Source organism: Pteronotus mesoamericanus, unplaced genomic scaffold (genome assembly GCF_021234165.1).
Source record: "Pteronotus mesoamericanus isolate MK-2021 breed Mesoamerican mustached bat unplaced genomic scaffold, CSHL_Meso_final contig_2, whole genome shotgun sequence".
NCBI classification, from domain to species: Eukaryota; Metazoa; Chordata; class Mammalia; order Chiroptera; family Mormoopidae; genus Pteronotus; species Pteronotus mesoamericanus.
In genome coordinates, this window is record NW_026555084.1 from 9,346,621 (window position 1) to 9,370,005 (window position 23,385).

Here is a 23,385-nt window from a genome sequence, read left to right on the forward strand (position 1 = left end):
TAAGCCAGGCTGATTAAGGAATGATGTTCCTTCTTGACCGAATTTAGAAAAACAAGCCTTGAGAAAGAGTTCATTGTGCAGCTTCAAACCGCAGGACCTGGCCTTGCTGGTGGCCAGTCCTGTCCTGCTGGAATGCTCTGGGCCGCAGGAACTCACCAGTGTGCTTCCCCAGCTCCCAGGCGGTCAGGATGGGTGCCAGTCTTTAGTGGGGCCTGATTGGCTCAAGGTTTACATCCTGGGAAGAGAGCTGGAGAACGTTTTTTTAAAAAAATAAGTGACTCCCCTCCCCCACCCCAAGATAAATCAGTAATCAGCCCACAAAACCAAAGGTAGTTGGAGTATAATATATTTATTTTGGCTTTTTTCTCACAAATCTGTTCTTTTGAAAGATGATCTTGTTGCTGTTTTGTACAATTAACGGCATTGATTTAGGGACCTGGTTAGTTTTTTTAGTAAAAGAATTGGGTGGTATATTTTTGCAAATACTGAGGCCACCGGGAAGTTTGTGGAGACAAAGTAAAAATATATTTTTTTCTTTAATAATGAGATTTTTGAATGGGGTAGTGTTGATTTTTTTTTTGGTAAGTTAATAAGGGACGTTATTGACTCTTCATCCCAATTATTAGTGGTGGTTAATGGCATCGTGACTTTTATTCATTCACTGTTCAACAGGTACAGGTTGGGACAAAAGTGGGTTTACAGCTTTTCCTGTGGAAAACAATACAGTAATTAATAAGTAACAATACAAGAATAAACTCCATTTCACATACAACTTTAAACCTACTTTTGCCCCACCCTGTCTTTATTGAGGGCCTACTAGTTCTGGACACTGTTAAAAGTGGAAACATAGTAGTGAAATCAAGCAAGACGAAGTTGGTATCCACATGAGGCTATCGTAGTTGTGGGACACAGACAATAGGTAAGAAAATATGTCTACATCTCTCTACTATGTATCTGTGTCTCTGTCTATGTGAGAGAGATTTCAGACAGTTCTAGGAAATACTGCTGACTATTCAAAAGCGAGGTTTTAAATCCCCCATTTAACTCAATCCCCAAGACTTAACTTTCAAAGGTCTCCTCTGACACTCCTCCATAAAGCTGATCTCTGGGAATTCCTGTAACCCAGCATATTTTGCTAAACATTGGTTTAAAGTTATTTTGTTGAAAGGACAAAGGGAAACCAGAATGTTTGTGAAACAGTAAATGCCTCCACTGGCTTTCTCTCACGTTCCCTGAGAAATCATATCCTGCCTTTGAGACAGGCAATTCTTGGGAACAAAAAAAAAAAAATTCTGTTACGAAACCCGGAGAACTCTGATTAGGGAACAAACCAGAATACACCGAGGACCCGGGGAGAAGAGCTGGCAGTCCCTGATGGATGTTGTGTCCACGCCAGGAGAATGGCGCTTAACGCGGAGGTTCGGCCAGCAGTCGCCACTGTTCATATTTCAACTTCCTTTAGGAACTCCCGAAGATAATATTTTTTAAAATGCCATCTTTAACTACGGAAAGATGAATGTTCCACAGTGGAAGGAAAATGAGTGCTTGTTCGGTCACTGCCACCCTGGTGTCTCTCTAAAAATCCGTGGGTGATTTGGTTTTGAAGCTTTAATTACGCTTTTATGTTACAGTTTCCTTATTTAAGTGTCTGCTTCATGTCCATCGCTCAGCACCCTTTTGCCTATCTCAGAAGAGATGGATATTATTATCCTAATTGAGAAGGAGGGAGAATGCTGTGAGAATTATTAATACATAAATTAAAAAATTAATCTGGAAAGTGCTTTAGGGTCCCTAGAGAGCTCTATCCAAACATAAAGCGTATTTAACATTATTATAAGTACTCCTACAGAGCAGATAGGCTGGTGCGGTGTGAGATGGGGAAACCGAGGCACCGAAGGCAGCAATGAGTGAGTGGACCAGCACACCTTAGAGCGCAGACCCTTGGACGGGTGATACTTAAAAATCACCGTGCCAGTGTCCACTTTAGGCTTTTTCTAGTCATCGGTGTTGATTATTTTCCCAGAAACGAAACTTCTCCTTCTTTTTCTCCCTTCTCTTTAAGTCTTTCCTTGTTTTGAACTTTTTTTAAAAAAATAATTTTTTAGTGTTGAAAGCGATTAAGGCTAAAATAGTAAATCCTAGGGCTAGTAATGAAAAATCACTGGTGTGCTTTCTAGTAATCCCAGTTATTTTTTGGCTTTGTGGCTTGGAACTTCAATTTGCATTTATTTCATATAGACCCCCTGGTTGGAAAACACGCGTAAAGGCTTCTCTTGGAACGGCGTTTCTTGTTTTGCTGAGAACTCATTCTCAGGCAGCCTCCAATGAGAAAGGCCGTTCTGAGCCCCTACTATGTTCCCAGAACCTTTGAGGATGCAGGAGAAGCTGAGCGCCCGATCCATCGCCTCGACGGTGGAGGGAGGGCAGAAAGGACACAGACCAGCCATTATGGAAAACCAGCGAGCAGTCGCGAGGAGGAACAGCCTTGGTGGCGGAGTGGTGGCCCGCAGCCGGGCAGGCTCGCCACTTCTGGCTGGTCTCTTGGTCATATTTCTTAACTTGCCTGAAACTCGTGCGCCTCATCTGTGAGCTAGCTAGTGCCCATACCTGCCCCTCATACTAGAGGACAGAAGTCACTTGCAGGAGCCACACACAACACTCGGGCCACAATTAGAGGACAGCATGAGGCCGTTGCTGCAGAAGCCACGTGGAGGTCCCCGCCGCTGTCCATCACTAGGTGAGGGCCAGGTGATAAACGTCCTCCGTGCTACCGGCTGGAGGAGAGGAGAGTAACTCCCAGTTGCCCTCTCGCCCCAGGATTCTCCATGTTTTCATTACCATGTATTCTTACATGTGGGTCACACTACTGCAGGAGGCTTTTAGAACAACACTGGGAGAATTGCCCTCCCCCACTCCCCTCCTCTGAGCACCCCGACTTGGCAGATGGCCTCTTGGGGAGATTTTCGTCCACCCCCCATGCATCCCCCACAATATTCTCTGTAACCACAGAAAAGGTCCTCTCGAGTTTCTTGTGCTTCTGTCAAGGACAGGCCCTACCCACCGTCCCTCTTACGTGGGTTCCGTCTCTCAAAGCCACAGGAGCTCCCCGTGGCCCCCGGAGGTCCCCGCCTCGCCGGGCGACCGCTGCAGGACTCTTCCGCTCTGCCGAGTCTGGAGAAGCAGACGGGCTCCTGCGAGCAGCTGGGAGGGAGCAGGAATAGTGCGGCCGTCCCCTGCCCGCGGCCTCTCCCGGGCCCCACAGGGGCCACGTGTGTTTCTTTCATTGTAATGCCACACTTAAAAACGACTTCTTCTGCATATGACCTTAATGAATTCTTGTTGTGGAGAAGTTAGAGAACTCAGACAGCTATGCTGAGGAAGCTAAAATTACATGTAACTTGACCATCTTAGTGGTAACTTCTCTTGGTACTTTGAGGATTTTCCTTTTAGTGTTTCTTTTTTGCAAATACACATCTAATTCTTATATAATCACATGCAACACAGGGTGCGCAAAACTAATCTTTTGATCTTTAGGAATAGATTTCATAATAAAAGTAATACGTAAAAGTGAATGCTTTTCTTTCTTTCAGTATTATTCACATGACTATTATTTCCTATGCTAGCACGCCCATGGACAAAGGGACACACAAATACACACATGTGGGGAGGAAGAGAGTGAGATAGAAGGCGAATCACATCTAATGCCACAGAAATTAGCACTTAGCATTGGTCTTTAGTGGGCTATTCTTTTAGCTTTCCTTTCTTAATCTTCTTTTATTTTTTTATTTCGTCTTATCCCTTCTCTCGGGAGTCACAGATCTTTGGACACCCCCTCTTTTACCACTTGGATGAAATCTGAGCAGCGGTCTCGTGCAGGAGCTTGAGAGCAGGGGATCGTTAATTTTAAGGGCAACTTAGGGAATGAGGGTTACATCTTATCAGGTTAAGAGCAGTGCCTCTAATGGATAAGATTACTCTATCTACTGGAGTCAGACATCTAGCAGAACTCTGACCTCATTTAGTTAAGTATTTATTCCAGAAATATTTTGGAAATATCTTGTGTATAAGGCATTAACTTAAATACTGTAGGGGATAAACACATGAATTGGGCCCAGTCGCTGATCTGTGGAACCGTCTACTGGGGGAAATATTGTAGGAAAATCTTTATAGCAAAGAAAATAGAATGCTTAGTGTTGTCCCGTAAACACCATCATTATATAAATTCTTGGAAAGGTGCAGGTAACTGGGACTTTAGGATCAGGAAAAACTTTTGGAAGAGAAATCATACATATGGTCAGCATCTTAAGAAGTGGGGTCTGAGAAGGGGGATGATGAGGCGGGGAATGGAATGAACAAAGCAAAGACGTCAGGCAAGGGTTGGTGTTTGTACGTATCCACATGCCCTGCTCTCCAGAGTGTCTGAAGGCAACGTGGGAAGTAGGACTCGAAAGCGAGATGGGTGCCGGGTCTAGGAGCACCCTGACTATTATGTCGAGGAGTCTGGAACATGCGAAGTATATAAAGAGGCAGTTGAGGCTGTTCAGAGTCTGAGTCAGAGTCTGAGCCAGAATTGTCTTGAAGAAGACAATTCTGGAGGAGAAAGTAGAAATAGAGGGGGAATATTTAGAAAGAAACATTGTTCCAGTCTAAGAAATGATAACAGCCTGCATAGGAGAAAGTGAAGAAGCAAAGAGACAGTGGAGTTCAGTGGGGGCCGGGTGGAGGGGGGTTGGGGAATCAACGTGACTAAAGGCAAATTGAAGGCAGGAGAAATAAATGTGATCCCAAGTCTTCTATTTTGGGTGTTTCAGAGGATAGCGTTCCCTTAACGGAGAAAGGAAATACGGAGGCAAGAAGTACATTGATGGGTAGTAAGATGATAAATATAGCTTGGGTCATGGTGAAATTGCGGTCACAATTAGATGTGTGTGGGGAGATTCTGTTACTGTGTTGCTAATAAAAGTGTGGTGCTTGGCCAAAGAGATCAATGCTACAGGTGTCGATTTGGGAGTGTTTTCCTGAGGTGGTTGAGTCAATGAGTGAACTCAAGAAATGTTTGGCAAGTAAAACCAGGAGAAAACACAGAACAAAACATGTGACATTTTTACAATTACGAAGTTGGCAGAATGGAAAAGTTTGAGAACGAGGAAAACAGGAGCCAATGGCTAAGAGCTGGGGTCTGGAAAACAGTTACTGACAGGCATACGAAATTGGTTCCCTTCCTAGCATTTTAAATGGTTTTGGTTAACTTGCCCAACCACCCACTTTTCCCATCTGGAATGCACACCCCACAAGGATGGGTTCAGAAAGCGGTAACTGTGAGAGTGGTTTGGTAAACCACTGGACACCCTGCAAGTCGTAGGTATTATAATTAGTGTCACAGAAGTGAGGAAAGGAGAGACTTCCAAGGCTGGAGAAAGTAGTGTCAGATGCTATAGAGTTTCAAGAGAATATTTATTTTTAGCTCAACTCATTTGATTTGTAATTTAAGGAAGTTGAGTCAGAGTGAATCTGTCCTCTAATCACTTAGATAGAAGGGTGTTTCCTGAGGCGTGGAGTGTGTGTCCCGGGTCGTAGAGGAGATGGTTTGGGATCTGACACAGTTCTTCCCCTAAGACGTGGTTGGGTCAATTTTTGAAGCTGCTAGAACCAAAGCACGTAGTGATAAAGTCATTCTCCTTTTGTTTCTCTTTTAGTTCTTCTGAGTTAGGTTAGTGGAGACAGTCTCAGTTGGGGCAGATAAGTCTGTAACACCTAACACTACCTGATCTCTATTTTCACTAAACCCCTTCAGGGTGCCAACATGATCGAGCTGGAATTTAACCACATCAAAATAAGATTACCATCTATCATACCTCCTTAATTTAGCAAGGGATACCAGTTTTCTAGTTACGGTGGGGATAGAAAGTTTCCTTTTTATTAAAAAAATGTTTTAAACACAAAGGTAATCGATTTTTAATATAAAGTACATAGTCATATAGGTGACATAGATAGATAAATAGGTAGGTAGGTAGGTAGATACGGCAAAACTGAGAAAGTGGTATTCCAACGAGGGAAGTTTGGAAAATTTAGACTTATTCTAGAGCTGCTCCTCCTCCTGTTGCTTAGACTAGCAGCCTTAGTTCAACCAGGTTGGAATGCATAGGATATTTATTCTGGGATGTGTGTGTGTGTGTGTGTGTGTGTGTGTGTGTGTGTGTGAGAGAGAGAGAGAGAGAGAGAGAGAGAGAGAGAGAGAGATTGTGTGTGTGGGGGGGAACCTTGGGTTCTAGACTTCCAGATCCAGACCCTGTCCTTTCGCTAACATGTGATTGAGTCAATTTTTGAAGCCTCTAGAATTTTTTGAACTGTTGTGTCTTTAGGTGTTACAATGAGAGTGTTAGCTTTAAATGATCACTAGCGTTCCTTTGGGAAATAAATTCTATAATTCTTTGAGTTATTAGTAAATAAGCCTATGCTTTCAAATTGATAGAAGTTAGATAAAATAATTTTCCTCTCTAAGCTATCGATATCATGGGTCAATGCCAGCGACTGTTCCCAGACTCACATCCAAAGAAGGAAAAACATCAGTGAATTCACTCTCTAATGATGATTCATATTCTACCTCACTTGTGAAGCGTAGTTATTTCAAAAAGAAATCTCTGCTTTCATTAGGGCAATTGACTAGAATTGAAAATGAAATTATACATGAAAATTTGGTTCAGTTCTCTGAGCCTAATGCTTTTTGCCAACTGCCCACTCTCAAATCAGTATCCTAGTTTCATCATAGGCCTATCTAATCAATTCACAAAGCCCATGAATTGTGTTCCTCAGTGTAGCAACTCACAGGTAATAAGTCCTTGTACTTAAAAAGACATCTACACTCGTCTATTTACTAATATCTTTCCATCTTTAAATTTTTTTCCCCTGAGAAAAGAAAGGGTAGGTGAAGGATTTTCTAACTGGCTGAAAGTTCTTCTAAGTATGATTGTAGATTAATGTTACTCTATATCCTAAGTAACTCTTAAAAATAGGAACATGCCACCTATGTGGAATATAACTATATGGTGAATTTCATCATCAAAATCACAGCCAAGGATCGGGCATTAATGAAAGATGGATCTAGCATAGGGATGGGGGGAAAACAACACACACTGTCTCTGGATCTGAAAAATTTGAGTTTGTTACTACTTTTTACAAGTTTCCATGCAAGCAGTTTCTTCTTTCTGAGTAGATAGGAAATATTTGTCACTGTAATTTCTTGGACAGCATCAGTGTTACTTTTTGCTCTAAAGAGGAGGATCCTGTACAAACAACTTCGCCATTTTGCTTCAGTTTTCACATCTGAAAAAAGGGGTAATAATAAAAGCCATTGTTCTGACCAAATTAATGTTTGTATGTAAAATCCTCATGAATGTGGTAGAGACCTCCCAGGACCCTGAGCAAGTGTTAATGCCCAATGTTGCAAAAACACTATTTGAAAAATTGAGATTAAATGCGCACTTGATTTTGGAAGATCACCTTTTATTGCCTTTAGAGCGCCTCTCTTTCTCCTAGTGTCCATACAAAATAAACATGATCTCCTGATTTCAGGGCTTATAGATTAGAAGAGCAAATTAGAAGGTGCAAAGGACACCAGGAGGAAAAAGACAAAGAAACTGAATAAAATAGAACTAATTTAAAAACCATGGCTGTCTGGAGCCATTTGGCGGGGAGCAGGGAGGGCAGCGGTTAGGAACAGCCCCCTGTTACCTCCGAAGTCACGTAGGGCTTTTCTGTGTTACAGCAAGACATACCAAGGGGTATTCTGAGCGATGACCTTGATTTATCATGGCTAAGTGAAATTATATATACTTTGCTTATTTTATAATACCTAAGTGCACCTTGGAAGACTTTCAATATGAAAAGAACAAACTTTGAAGTCCTTATTTTCTATATGTTTGTGCTTTTCTGGATAAACCCTTAGCCATTCAGAACACTCAGCCATGGAAATGAACCCAGCCTCCAGGGGTTCCCCATAAGCATGGCTTTACTGAAGTAGCTCTTGTGTGTCTCCACCAATGAACCCAAACCCCACACATTCTGTGGAAGAAGATAGGCATTTCTAATTACTCAGTTTAAAAGATTTTTATGCAAAGCGCCTTTTCTTTACATGTCAAGAAAGAGCACTTGGCAGAAATTACTTTGTGGGCTTCAGTATGATCAACTTTCTCACGTTCCTTTCGCCGGGATCCTGTGTCGGGGTGGTTTACCCAGGTGGGACCCTGGGGCTGGCATTCAAAGGTGTCACCCTAAGTCTCATGATATCACCTGTGGTTTTCTGGGCAAAACACTTGAACTGGTCCTGGCTTAGACATGAAAACAAAAGCCCTTTCTAAGTTATACCCATAAGACCAGCACAAACATAAGTTCGTACAGACTCAAGTGATAACCCATTGTATACTGACTCAGTACCATGAATAACTGAGCTAAATGAATGTGAAAGGAGTCAAGTGGTGGGCAATTGCAGATGCCACAGAGAGAGAATATATAGAATCCAGCACCATCAGAGGTCAACCAGGCAAATACCAGAGCTGGATTTTTCAAAGAACCAGATAATGCCAGTTTTATGGCCACTAATAACATTTTAGTTACATAAACAAAGATAAGACTAATAAAAAAAAATAAATTCTGCTTTGCGGTGTAATCTGATTGCCAACAGGGTTCAGAAATGAGCTTTCTCACTGTGCACGTGGCCTTGCGTAATGGACCAGTGATCACTCTGCAGCCCCCTCCCCAAACTCCCGTTTCCCTTTTATGGATAGTCCTTAGTTCTGCCAGATCCGTAAGTGATTCCAGGGAGGCAGGTTAAAGCCCTTTGATTGTGCCTCTGGTAGTTAATGCACCAAATGGTCTTTAGGGGCATTTCATACGTGTGCTCTGCAGCTAATCAGAGCCTTGGCCCAGTGATTTCCTACCTCTGTGTTTTCCACATGTTTAAAGGCTCCGGGCAAACACCAGGCCCACCAACTTCTGGAGAGGCGTGGCACAGCTCAGCTCTAAGCGGGGTGTCTGCTTCAGACAGAGATTTTCCAAAGGATATCCTGTGGCAGATAAATCATTTCATTAGGCCAGGTTCCCTCTTCAAGCCAGGAAACAGAGTGCCTGCCACGTAGGAAAACTCTGATAAAGTTGTTACGGCTGTGCTCAGAGCACTTGTAAATATCGTTGTCAGTGTCTCTTACACAGGTTCCATCGAGATTGTCTTTAAACCCTGACAGGTTAATTACGTGTCTTAAAGCTTTGTTTGTTGAGAGTTGAGAGGAGAGTTGTAAAATGAGCCCTTCACATATTGCAATGACAACTTTTTTCTTCCAAATGTCTCTCCTAGTTGATCACCCCTCATGCCATCCGTGTGCAGACACCTCCTCGGCACATCCCTGGCGTTGTAGAAGTCACATTGTCCTACAAATCCAAACAGTTCTGCAAAGGGACTCCGGGAAGATTCATTTACACAGGTAAGAGCCGCCGCAGGTGGTGAACGCAGAGCTGCCTTGGCCCTGGCGGTCTTTGACTTGATCTCATATGCATATAAGTGTGTGTTTTATTTCTAAATCTAGTTTCTGTTGAGACCTACTTTCTTTCTCAATTTCACCATTTATATGACCAAATGAGTTGCTGCTGCTATTATTATTATTATTGTTGTTATTCATCTGGTTGTCCACGCTGAATGATAGGATCAGTCAAAATAGTTGGTTGCATTCCTAAAGACGCAGCGTGAGAAATAACAGAGGGGAAAAGACTCTAGACAGTCCTGAGTTTCTCTGGGTTTGTTTGCTGTATATACTATGGATGTACTTTAATGAACAGTACAACTTTCTTCCAACCTGGTCATAGCTTTTGTATTACAGACAACTGGTAGTTTTGTATTTAATTCTGGGTGTGCGCTTTCTTTCCCCGTAAGCTGCAGTTGGCCTGTGGATCTGCCTGTGGTAAGAAGCTAGGGTTATAGGGTGAATGTGAGTTCCCACCCATCAATGGAGAGAATAGGCAGGTTCTCTGTGGAAATACATCAAGTGCATGGTCTGAGGGCCCAGTATTTACTTTAGAAGATCCTTGGATTGTACTGTGCAAATCAAATACCCAGGAATCTGTTTACAGTGAAGATTTTGGTTCAGTAGCTCTGGGTGGGACCCGAGCCTCTGTGTTTCCAACCAGTTCCTAGGTGAGGCTGATGCTGCTGGTCGAGGACCACAGCGGGACTAGTGATGTTCAAGGCTCTCTGCTTAGTACCTGTCATTCCTGAGTAGCTTGTCTCCAGGAACTGGTCCAGGAAACTGCCACGTTTCTGTCTTCATTCAGTGCAATGAAGGGATAAGTCTGTTAACATGTCCTAATTATAACCATACAATTAAATAGAACAATTTTATTTTGCTATGACATTTTACCTCAAAGCATCTTCCCTTTTGTATTTTAATACTAGAAACAAAACCAGCCATGCTAATGTCTCTCTCTCTCTCTCTCTCTCTCTCTCTCTCTCTCCCCTCTCCTTTCTTCTCTCTCCCCCCCTCTCAAAATTATAAAAACAATTAATGCATCCTGACCCTTGGAAATGCCTCCCAGCCCTTTAAACAAAATGCAGGTTTGGTGCCTGCCTGACGATTAGTTTTAGTTAATTGAAAATTATAGGATTGACCCAAGAGGAAAATTTTGTTTGCACTCCAATCACTTTTACAAATTAAGGAAAATTACCACAATTTTGTTTAGCTAAGGTTTCACACTGAGTTCAAGAAATTAGCTCAGCCATCTCAACAAAGTCAGCACTTTGTTAGTGAGCACTTGAAAAAATAATAGTCTATCTGGAGTTTTGTGGTGTATACAAACCAAGCATAGAGAAAGCTATGATGCTTTATAGAAGTAGGCCAAGTGTTTTTAATTAGGCTCATTGGTTCAGCGTAAGTTTTGAAGAACAATCAAACTAGCAGATTAGCTGTTTCTTTTAAAGCTAGGATTTCTTGCCATTCATTTTTCCCATGAGAACTTCCACATAGCACTTATTTTTTTTTTTTTTACAAGCCTCATTATGGGCCTGCAGGAGAAGGACCAATTGAAACTTCTGATACTGTAACATTCCCCCCATCATTCCGATGGATGGGGGTTTGTCACAATGTTCCTCACTGAACTTGGTGTTCTGGAACATATTACAAAACCACAGAGGCCAAATGTTTTCTCTGAGGAGTTTGGACTCTGTTTTTGGCTGAAAACATTTCGGCCTCGCTGGCTGCTTATTTACTCTGCTATTAAGAACAAGAAAAGGAGAAGAAAAAGAAGAAAATGTTGTGTGGTGGGAGGTACGCGAGGCAATCAGGCATGATTCCGCCTTGGTGACAGCGTCCCTGCCCAGTAAAGGTTCCATTTTGTGGTTAGGTCTCATTTAGAAGAAATTATTTTTAATCAGTGTTCAACAAAATATCCCCTTGAGCCACCTGGCCATAAAAGGTTTTTTTTTTTTTGTTTGTTTGTTTTTTTTAAATCATCCCCATTAAATTACTTAACTTCTCAAAAGAAAATAGCTAGGGACCTATCATTATCTGGAATTTTTTTTTTAACCATTAAAAAAAATTGCCATCAATTTTAAAATCACATCTCGGAAAACCTGTATCATAAGGGAATTAAGATCAAAGGTAAATGTGGCAGATTTGTAAGTGTCGCAAAGTAGTTAAGGGTAAGAGAGAAATTCTTAGTGTGCATGCACATTTGTAAGTGTACAGGAAATTTAAATAAATAAAAAAAAACCTTTTTCTGACTTGCCCTCAGACCATGGGCAATAGACAAGAAGACTTAGCTTTCCGAGTATTCTAGGAGAGTGTCTAACCTCCCCCCGCCATGCGGAAAAAAGAAAACTTTGAAGGGGGAGGGATTAGTCAAAAAACATGTATAAATGACCCATGTGCGTGGACAACACTGTGGGTATTGATTGTGGGAGCCGGGGTGGGGTGGGTGGAGGAGGGCAAAAGGGGAAACATTGGGACAACTATAATAGAATAAACAAGAATAAAAAAAAAAAAGAAATTTGAAGAAATTGGCCTAAAAACTTCCCCACCGATGTAGTTGGCTGTTAATAGTCACAGTGACATGACATCATTTTAACAAAAGGGAATCTCTGTTTGATGGTGAACTACACATGGGCCTCTTGATCATTAGCATTAAATGCCCCCACCGAGGGTCACTTGTTCATGGCTGGTGCTGCTGCCAGCTCCTGTGGCTTACTCAGTTTACCTCTCTGCTAGTCACTGCTTGCAGCCAAGGCATGCAGATGGGTGGTAGAACCCCTCTTCTGTTCTTCGTATCCAAACAGCTGAGTGCTCAGCCGTGGCAAATGGGCAGCCTCCTCTCCCACCCACCCACCGAAGCTCACACTTCATTTTCTTCAGCATCCGCAGCGTTTCAAGATGTGAGGGTTGGTTTTCTGGATGAGGAGCCAGCCCTCTTGTCTCTTAATGGAATGTCACTTGGAATTTTTTTTCTTAAAAACAAAAAAAAAAAAAAGAAGAAAGAAAGAAACACCCTTCGACTGAAAAATAACAAGCCAAACTAACACACTGTTGCTGTTTTCTGAGTGTGTATGACAGTTGGTGGGTGTGTATATGTGGAAGTCTCTAAAAATCCATAATTGTTAAAAAAAAAAAAAAAAGACAGGAACAGCATGGCCCTAATCTATGCAAATAAAGGCAGACTTTTTGGGGAGGGAGGGGAGAATTTGACTAAACACAGATTGCCTGCAAGCTGGCCCCATGTGGGAGGACTGTGAGTGCGGCTCTCAGTCCTCGGTTCTTCAGACGGGGACACGGGCGGAATGAAAGCTTAGCGGCCAGATGTGCGGGTCTCTGGTGTTCGCCCGACCAGAGCAGGGAGCGGAGCGAATCCCAGCTTGGTCAGACCACAGAAGCTCAACAGCACTTCCCAGATCTTATTTACTGTGGCCAGTTATTCTTATGGAAATTCAGGGAAGACGACTTTAAACTCTAAATATTTCTAATGGAAGGGAACAAACGCTCTTTCTGAAATGTCTGGACTGTTTTCAAAGCCCCCTAATTGGGCTCTGGTCTGTCAGTCCAAGAGGAAGCAAACCCACCGTAAACCCTCAGTGCGGTGGTGGAAGGGGGTCTCCACAACACCTTTGCCATTCCCCCAGCTTGCTTTCCTGCAGTTGTGACATCTTTAAGAACCTTGGACCTTTTAGAATTGTAATCTCTCCTGTTAAGTGTTAAGTAATCTTTGGAGCTGATAAAAGACTCTTAGGAACCGTTAGCTGCCTCTTCAAAGTTCTTAGAATTGGTTTTCCTGTTACAGAGAGGCCAAATCCAAATGCAACTTTTCCTTCATTCTAGTTATTTCTCAGTTGGAGAGGCTGCCACCTTTAGGGAAAATAAACTGGACAAACATGCCCAGGACGAGGTGTGGCCAGCGCAGGTGAGCGCGGAGAGCCAGGTGCTGCCTGCTCCCCACGAAGCAGAGGGAGCCCCCGGAGATGGAGACAGCCGTCGAGCTGCTCAGATGTTTGCTTGGGTCCGTTTGGATCACGTCAGCTTCCAGGTTCTCCCATCCTAGACTCTGTTTACCAAGCTTATTGTCCCTATCAAAGGACTAAACCAAATGCCTGTGTATTAGTCGCAGGATCTGAAAAAAATCCTTCTTGGAAATACTTCCTGTTTGTACCTCATGCCCAAAATAACTTTGCACGTATTAGAGGCCATTTTAGTGGAATCCGCTGTGAAACCTGATGACATGCACTGTGTCTTTCAAGTGCTCCTCTTTTTTCCCCATTCCCCTTGTGTTCCCCCGCTTCCTCCTCTCTTCTTTCCCCCTTTTTATTTTCCTTCCCCCATTCTTTCCTCCCTCACTTCCAAGGAGATGGTATAGCATAGTGATTGACCCTTGGGTTCAAGAGATGATACACGTAGGTCCAACTCTCAGCTCTACTGCTCACTAGAGAGGTTATTTTGGGAACATTGTGTGATGGCTCTGAACCACAGTTGTCTTATCTTTACAGGGGAATAACAGCTTGCTGGGGTTGTTCAGTATCAGGGAAATGTATGTAAAGCGTCTAGCATGAGCTATTATGAGCACCTAGACAGATATTGGCAGTTTGCATTAATAACTGATGGCCATGATGATTATTCATTCATTCATTTGTTTCCAAGTCCCTACCACGGAGGAAGTATTTTACATATGTTTATCTTCTCCAGCATTTCCCTAGAGGTCTGAGAAATGTCCTTTGGGAATTTTAATAACAGAACTACAGCCATCAGTAAATTAAAGGAATGAGTAACACCCATCAATCACAAAAATGAAGAGCAAAGTATCAATAAGGTAGCAAGAAAAAGATTTATAAATGTGAATCTAACAATTCTGATACACCCAATATTTTCTCAGAAATAGCCTTAAATAATGAATGTTATAATAAGGCAGTCCTGATTCATAAAGTTCTCTGGTGTTGATTTTTCAGAAGTAACACACATCTCATCTCTTGTTTCCATCCGAAATCCCAACCACTTTTTTGGGAGGTCTTAGCAACAAGCATCCCCTCAGTCTGTCCCCCAGCTTCCTTATAGGTGTTTAAGTTATAATCAGGTTCAACTCCGGGTTCAAGAGGTTTCAAGCCAGAAAGCTCTGTTTTGAGTTCTTGGAAACCTCCTCTGCAAATGAAGGCTGGGGATAAACAGTCATCAGTTTTAGGTGAGAAGTGGAGAGTTTGCACCTAATGAATCTCATGTTCCTTAGCCTCTTCTTTCATTAGGTCATTGCTTCATTGCCAGGTTAAGCTTCCAAAAAGCCACTTTCCTAACATGACTCTGCCGAGAAACCTGCCCTGTTTGCTCACTGTACGAGACCTGTAGCTCAGACCTGAGGCTTGGCGTTCACAGCTCATAGTGCTCTGGGCCAGGGCCTTTGCAGCCACTCACACTAGCAAACCCGTCGCTCACTCTGCCTCCAGCTCACTTCGTCTGTAGCCACTGTGGAAGTGGTAACTCCCCTGTGAGATCCAGTCCATGCTCCACCTCCCCTCTGAAGTGTTCTCTGGCTGCTGTGGGTGCAGCGGACAGAGCAAGGGCTGGGCACAGGGAGGTCTGTGCTCTGGCCCCAGCTCTGCTGCTCACTGCCTGTGAGACAGGACGAGATGCTCGCATGCTCTGGACTCTAGTTTCTTCACTGAAAAATGAGCCAGTCTAGGGGACTTTGATATTCCCTATGGCTCATCTTGATCCCTTGGAAGAATCTCTGTCCTTGGATCTCTCTTGTCACATGTGCTTATTAGACCATTCCTTCATTCACTTCCTTGTGTCCTTAGCTCTCTTGAGCTGTTCTTAGACACGTCACAAAAAGTCCACATGTGCCCCAAAGAAGGAGCTGCCCTTCCCCAGTCTTGGACTACTGAACACACTGTGGTGAAGCACCTTGACTCAGTATCTTCCTACCAGTAGGTCGTCTCTGATAACTAGTTGACATATTGCCCAGGATCAGTGGGTCCTGATTGGTCTTTATGCTCTGGATGGCATGGGATGTAAATAAGAGCGGTTAATTAGGAATCTACCCCTTTTCACTTGAAGTTTTGCCTGAAGAGAACCCAGTAGTTGGGGTTGCTGCTAAAGAAAAAATGGGAGTGGCTCTGTATTATGAATACTCCTTTTTTTTCATCAGTACAATGAGGATATTTTAACAGTACCTGTGTGTAAGGAGTAAGGAGGTCAATATAAATAATGCACCCCTGACAGTCCCTGGTATAGAATGAGTGCTCCCTAAAAGGAAACTCAAATAGAGAGAAGCAGGCAGTGGAATGCTTTTCTCAAAAATCCAACAATTTGGTCATTAGAGCACACTTTTATTGGTATTGTATATGTCTCAGCTTTCATGTGATTAAAGAGATTGCTTCTTTCTAGGCATTAGAGTAGGAATCAGAAGACCTGAGTTCTAATTCCATTTTACCTCTTTCTTTTGTTATTTCATTCACTCACCTCAAAAATATTTGTAGATTGCCTGTTCTATTCTAGACAGTATTTTAAACTAGTTCTAGCCCTGGCTGGTTTGCCTTAGTGGATTGAGTGCTGGCCTGTGAACTAAAGGGTCACCAGTTCAATTCCCAGTCAGGGCACACAACTTCATTGTGGGCCAGGTGCCCAGTTGGGGGTGCGCAAGAGGCAACAACACATTGATGTTTCTCTCCCTCTTTCTCCTTCCTTTCCCCTTCCTCTAAAAATAAATAAATAAAATCTTAAAAAAAAAACCAGTTGTAGAAAATGTTCTAAAACAGTATTGAGCAAAACCGGGCACAGTCCCTGTTTTTATTGATCTTATAGTCTAAGAGAGAACACAAATATTCATAAGCTTACTATTTCTAACCTGTTAAGTTCCCAGAAAAATAGGAACAGAGTTTCAGCCAAGCATGTAACAAGGGAACCCCAACTAATCAGATAGAGATACTTTGTCTCAGGTAAAGATGCATGACCTCAGGTTTGAAGGGTGACTAAGAGTTAACCTGGCAATCCGAGAAGGGTGGGGTAGAGTGGGATTGGGAAAAGAGAATATGTGGTCTAGCAGAGAGGCGCCTTTAAGGAGGCATTGAATGGGAGGACATGTGGCATCTTGGAAGGCTGTAAAAATTCCAGGGAGGCTGAGAAATCAGGAAAGAGGAAGAGAAGCCTGGAGAAGTGGGTGGGGACAAGCTTGTGCAAAGCCTTGTAGGCCACGGGGAGGAGCTGAGTTGTCATCTTAAGAGCATTGAGCAGGCCTTGACATGTCAGAAATGACAGAGGGACATGACCCAATCTTCATGGGGGGAGAAAACACTGGCTGGAGGGAGCGTAGGGTACGAGACTGGGCCTTGGTAGGTCTGTTAGGAAGCCATCGCCACCCCCTGGGGCAGGGACTTGGCAACTGTGATGTGGGCAGTAATGGCTGGAGATGCAATCGAACAAGGGGACTCAGGAGGTATTTAAGAGGAAAACGGACAGGATGTGGAGGTGGGTCGGATGTGGGGGTGAGGGAGATGGCCAGCTTAGGCTAACGGAGTCATGGCTTCCTCAGCTTCATAGATGGTGGGGCCGTTTCTCCCCTGGGCGTCCCCAGGGTCCTGAAGCAATGAAAACAATGGACGTGAAAGTGTTTTGCAAGGGGTAAGATTCTACATATCAGTTAATTGTTGTAAAGATAGAACTAAGCAAACATGGGGAGAACTGGGGAGAAGGAGGCAAGAGTGTGTGTTCTTTTCTGTCATACTGTTTGCGCGTAGGGCTCGGCCGAGAGAGGACTGTGTCGTGGACACCTGGCGGGCAGTTCCGCCTTGGAGGTGTCCTAATTGGAAAAGGCCCAGGAAGAAAGAAAAATTAACAGGCTGCTCCTGTCCACTTGTCTTGAATATGACTCCAAATGAGCCATTTACACACAAAGAAAAGAATTCAAGGCAGAGGGAATGTTTCTTCTCTTTGCTTTCGTGATTTAGTGGGTGGGTCCCAGGCCTCTTCTCTGCTGAAGGAAATTTTCTCCCAAAACATGATTGCGGCGAGTCTGACGTAGGCCAAAGTCATTGGTGATCCTGAACCTCCCGATGTTTGTAAAGTTAAACACCTTTGGCATCGCGGGGACAACAGCGACAAGAATCACGGAAGGCCGCCATTGTACTTCTGTAGCACCTGTCAAATGAAAGCCATTTCTGCAAAGAATAAAGCTGGTCTCCAGGAGGCATGTTATTTTGCATATTTTATGTACATGCTTTCCAAGAAATACAACCTTTATTTCCTATTTGGAGTGGAGTGTAATCAGGACTTGAGTAGCTAGTGTAACAGGATCATTAAAAGGGACATTTTCACTGACATTAGAGGTCTAAATGGCCACTAGGCTTTATATACAACCTTGGCTTTTTCCTGTCTACCCAGAGTTAATAAGTGATAAGGCTGGGAGAGAGATAAATCACAGAAATCCCTGTCCAAAGAAAACATATTGACTACAGCCAAGCAAATAACAGACCATAACCAATGGTCCCATTCATCATTCATGTAATAGGGATATAAAGTATTTCCTACCAATGAGACCGTATAGAAGGAAAGGCAGATAAGCTTCCCCAATCTAAGGCATGTGATTTGGTTATTAAGGGACACGAACTATTTGTCACATGGCTTTAATCTTTAAGATGTGTTGCCATTTCTGAACTATAAATTTCTGGTCAGGGATTAGAAAGCTATTAACAATAAAGGTAGAAACTGAGCTTTATATGTATTCTTGCCAACGTAATACAATACTACAAAGCCTTGAACCTCTAATCTGTTTAGTATGATATAACATGATTTGGTTTTCTAAGCCAATAAACTCTTTGGAGGTTCTCAAGGCTTTTGGTTTTGATTTTTACCCAGTATGATGATAAATTAACCCTTCAGTTTTTACACTATATATATTTTTAACTTTATTTTATTGTTGACACGATTACAGATGTCCCCATGCCCTCCTCCCCCCAGCCTGCGCCCAGCCCAGCTTTCCGCCTGGCCATCCCCTCGATGGTGGCAGGGAGGGAGCCTAACTGGAACATTTTGTGTTTCTCCTTTCCTAAGATCCATTCCAAATGTCTGACGGGGGATCGCCGCCCGCTTGCTTTGCTCCTACGTGCAGCAGCGTGGATGCCAGTCTTGCTGTTCATTGTTAACTGAGTGATGTGGTGCCCACTAGAACATTACAACTTTTTTTGTTTTCTTTATGGCAAAGCAGTACCTACTGATTTTAGACAAATTAGAAGGCATCAGTAGAAAACAATTAAAAGAGTAAAATTGCCAACATTTCTACTCATTCTTTAAACACCAGCACTCAACAAACATTAGATGTTAATATTATTTTTACAATGGCGTATGTCTTGTCTTTTCCTATGTGTATATCTGCCTAATTACCAAAATAGGGTGATACCTTACACATTAATTTGTTTTTCACTTAACAATATATCATAAACACCAGGGTATTATGAACTTGAAACAATTTTAGTCTTTGATAGTCATTGTATACCTCAGCATAATCTTATGATGAAATATATCCTTATTTTCTTCTTAAAGCATAAATACCTTGTATTTGGGCTCTTGTCTCTTTTTTCCTGAAAACCTACACCCCAGGGTCATTAGTCCTATCCTCAAGTTCCTTGGTGGCCACATTGGTTAGGGTTCATCAGCCATCCCCACCTGAGTGAGCCTACCTGGCCCGGAGGGCTGACTGATGTCTCAGAGGCTGGGACCAGCTCCCAGACGGCACATTCGGCTATGGAGTGGAGCCCTTTGTTTTCAGCCTGAACCACCTCTGGGGGCCAATGAATTCCATACGTTTGCCCCAGCTCTGTGAAGCAGTACTATACTTTCTATAACAAAAATAGGAACTATCTAAAATGTTTACCATATCTGAAACTTCATCAAGTCTAAAATTATACCAACAGGTAAGTCAATTTAGGCATTCCCCGAACCACCCGCCCCGGAGGCCGCAGTTCCCACCAGAGCTCTGCGATCCCCTTCTCTCCTCGGCCCACCAGCTCTCCACTCCCAGGGCTTCCGGCAGCCTTTCCTGACTTTTACCCTGCCGTGCCCTCCTACCTCACACTTGTTTTCACGCTGTCTTCTCTCTCACTCTTCTTCCTCTTTGCATTACTAGATGTAAAACATGTTTCCCCTGAGAATCTGTGTACCGCGGGCTTTATGGTCATTATAGCCCATTTTACAGACAAGAAAACTTAGAAAGGTGAAATGACTCCTTCACGGATAAGTAGTTCATAAGTGGAAGAGCCAGGAATCTGGACATCGGGTGGGGGAGACCAGAGTCTGCCCTGTGGTAAACCTCTTGCAGTGCAACTTTACTTTAGCTCCTTTGTTTTTGGAATTTGCTGACTCCCTCAAATGAGAGTGAGCGTCAGTGATGGTAGAGTGTGGGTGTTTCTAGGACGTGTCAGGTCTGACAGAACTGGAGCTGCCTGTTTTAACCAAATTGTATCCTTATGAACGTACTGGATATTTATGTAGGGAATGTTAAAAATACAGAAGACTATGAACAGATTCGTTACTCCATCCCTCAAGAAAATCACTGTTAATATGTTTAGTACTTTTTAATATTTTTCTTTGTGTACTCTAATATTAGTCTTTTTATCAGAGTGAATGACAATATATTTATACAATTTTGCATCCTGTTTTGTAATTTAAATTGTAAAATAAACATTTCATCTGTTAGTTCAAATTCTTCCTAAATACCTTTCAGAAGGTTTATAATAGTCCCTTTTATGGCTACTTTATAATTTACTTACTCAGTCTCCTACCATTGGATAACCACGTTTCCTTTCATAGACCTTTTAACATCATATATGCAAAGTTTTTGTGTTTTAGGGCCATGTTGACTATATACATTTATTTATAGATAGTAATGCATTACCAAATGTCCACTTTAATATTTCACATATTATCTTAGTTACACATTTAAAATTACATGCATAATTTACAATATTCACAAATGCAGTTGGCCCTTGAACACCATGGGTTCGGTCTTTGAGGGCTCACTTACACATGGTTTCCCAGGGTAAGTGGACTTGCGCAGTTCAGATCCATGTCGCTCAAGGGCCAGCTGTGTTTTCAAAGACCAGCAGTTGGGGATCCATGTATGTGGACGGCCCACTTCAGTTATACTCAGATTTTAGACTGTGCAGGGGGTTGGTACTCCTAACCCCGACGTTGTTCAAGGGTCAGCTGGATAATGTTTCCACTTTTAGGCTTAAACTGTATAGCCATATTCACCATCAGCATTTTTAAAAAAGTCAAAACCAGAGCCATTTTAATTCCCATCATGCTCTCATCTATATTATTTGTGATATAGCTCTTACTGAGTCTATGCATGATGCTTTCACTGGATGTTTTATCCTAAGCCGTAAGTTACTACTTGCTTTTTTTAAATCTCCAAACATAACCACTTTCAGCAATATTTTAAAGATTGATCTTTGAAAGGCTAATTTTGAGGAATGCGTATAATGGTGAAAAGTCAGTGTCCTAGGAAAAATTGCTACATTTACATTAATTTTCTATTCTTTTTGTTTTGACTAATTTCTTCAGTTGACTCCTGTAAATATCTCAAAACCACCATAGATCATGGTTGTTCTATGCTTCCAACAGTACTTAATTTAAAATAAGGTAATTGGGGAAGGGCCTTGTCATATGAGAGGCTTCAAAATTATTCAAATACATAACAAGTGAACTATTTTTTAAGAGGGATATTCTTCCTATATATGTCAGCACATTGACATTTCTTTCCTATTGTTTGGTCCTATGCCATTTGCAATCTGTGGTACAAAATTGAATATTATACCACAAAGTATCAATGTTTTTGATTTCAATAAAAATATGCTCATTCTCTTACATGAGCCTCATTATTCAAGGCCCTGAAAGTGCAGGCGGAAACCTTCTCTTTAACATCAGATTGGAGAATTTCAGCCAGACCTCTCTCTCGGTGGTAAGGGGATAGAGAGAAGCCGGGCTCCCGAAATCGTGGGCAGAAACAACAGAAGAGCACACTTCCCCTTGTGCCCACTGCTCTTCAGCCTCAAATGTAATTGTTCGTTCTTTTCCTGTTAACATAAACTGTGGTTCATGTCTTTACATCATGGGTGGAAGGGCTGGCCTGCTGGGCAGAGCCACCTGGGATCAGCCTGTGGTTAGCGTCAGGAAGTCCCAACCCACAGTTACTATGGAGTTAATTTAGGTCTTTGTTTAATGTCAAAGTGTATTCACATTTAAATGTCTGCACAGAATAAGGCCTTCCCAGTCATTCTACACATGTGCATCGTTTCCTTTTACTGTCAACTGATCTTTTTTTTTTTTAATTCACTGGGGCCAGGCTGACTATGAGGTTATGGGGAGGTTTGGGTGGAGAAAAGTATCTCTGGAGAATTTATTGTGAGCAAGTTTGTAGGTCTTGTACTTCTCCAATTCCTTCAAGTCTAGAAAAATGTAACATTTGCACTGGTTAGCTCCGATGGCATAGGAAGATCATCTAAAGGCTTGGAAGTTTCACTTAATAAAATTATTAACATTAAAGCTAAAAAATTACTGTGACTTGTCAGAAGCCAAAGTACAGGCTTGGCTATTGAGCTTCTGCATGCCTTGTCTTTGTGTTATGCCTGTGCAATTAAGTAAACGTACTTATATGCAGTGTTTAGAGTTGACCAAATCTTTCTCATTCAAATTGTTTTTGGTTACCTGTAAGGCAGGAAGGACAAGTTATTTTTAGCCCCATTTGCAAGTGTGAAAAATGAATTTTAGGGAGAAGTGGTTCATGTAAAGCCATTTAGGTCACATGGCGAATGGGTCTGACATCAGATCTGTATTACTCCAAATAATTGATGATACTTTATGGCATCTCATAGTTTTAATTTACAAAATGGACTTATACTACTTTTACTCCTTTTTTTTTTTTTTGAGTTTTCTATGGACGTTAATTAGATTGGGGGTTTCTAGAGCCTTAGGCTGCTGCTCTAGTATCGATGCTTGGATTACATGCAGCACTTTTCCTTCTACTGCCCCTCGCCGATAAGATCCGGATCATTTCTTTCCTTGTGTGTAGTCCGTGTCTCTCGCTAGAATATAAGCTCCATGATGAGCTGTCTGTTCACCACTGAATCCTCAGGGCCAAGTACAGTGCCTTTGCACAGAGTGGGAATGCTCCACACTTACCAATCAAATCAATGAATGGAAGAAAGTATAAAGGAATGATTGAAAAAATTGGCCATAAATTTATGGAATGTGAGCCTTAAAGATAACATAGTTACCCAAGTTGTTGACGTCTTTACAGATGATGCCAACTAACCTTCCAGAGTTGAAAAACTTGGCTAAAGCCTTCAGCTGGTGGTAGATCTTTATACCAGAGTCCTTTCTTTGGTCTGTCAGCAGAAGGCTTAGCGCCACACTGTGTGTATTTCCTGTAGGTCCATTTAGTTATACAGAAACTGGATAACTGTAGATCTCTGGAGGGAAGACAGACCCCCGTTTGATTACGGGCTCAGCCAGTTTCTAGCTAGCTTCTTAACCAGCCTGACACCATGTTTCCTCGTCTGTACAGTGGGGGTGCTTTCTCCTGGGCTTGCTGTGAGGGTTCCACTGATAATGCGTGTGAGAAACTTAGGTCAGTGCATGGCACACCTAAGTGCTCAGTGACAGGTAGGTCTTATTTAGAAGGGATTTGAGAGAACAGATTCCTGAAAGTCTGAATTTTAGAGACGAAAAGCCCCTCAGGTATAGGCTGGACCAATCTTTCCATTTGGTAGAGGAGGCCACTGGAGCTTTTGCAAACCAATGCATGACTGACTTTCATACAGAACCAGAGCAAATCATGTATAAATGGATTCACTAATTATTTTGTCAGTGGACTTCC

At 42.4% G+C, this 23,385-nt stretch overlaps 1 protein-coding gene across 3 annotated transcripts in view; it reads left to right on the top strand.

The window, feature by feature from the left end:
• The window catches only part of EBF1 (EBF transcription factor 1), a 376,276-nt gene that overhangs the window by 285,835 nt on the left and 67,056 nt on the right, over positions 1 to 23,385 (top strand). For all 3 annotated transcript variants that reach the window (XM_054568111.1, XM_054568112.1, XM_054568113.1), the window contains exon 10: positions 9,350 to 9,476. In XM_054568111.1, the coding sequence (XP_054424086.1) occupies positions 9,350 to 9,476 (127 nt within the window). The remainder of the gene's footprint in view (positions 1 to 9,349; positions 9,477 to 23,385) is intronic.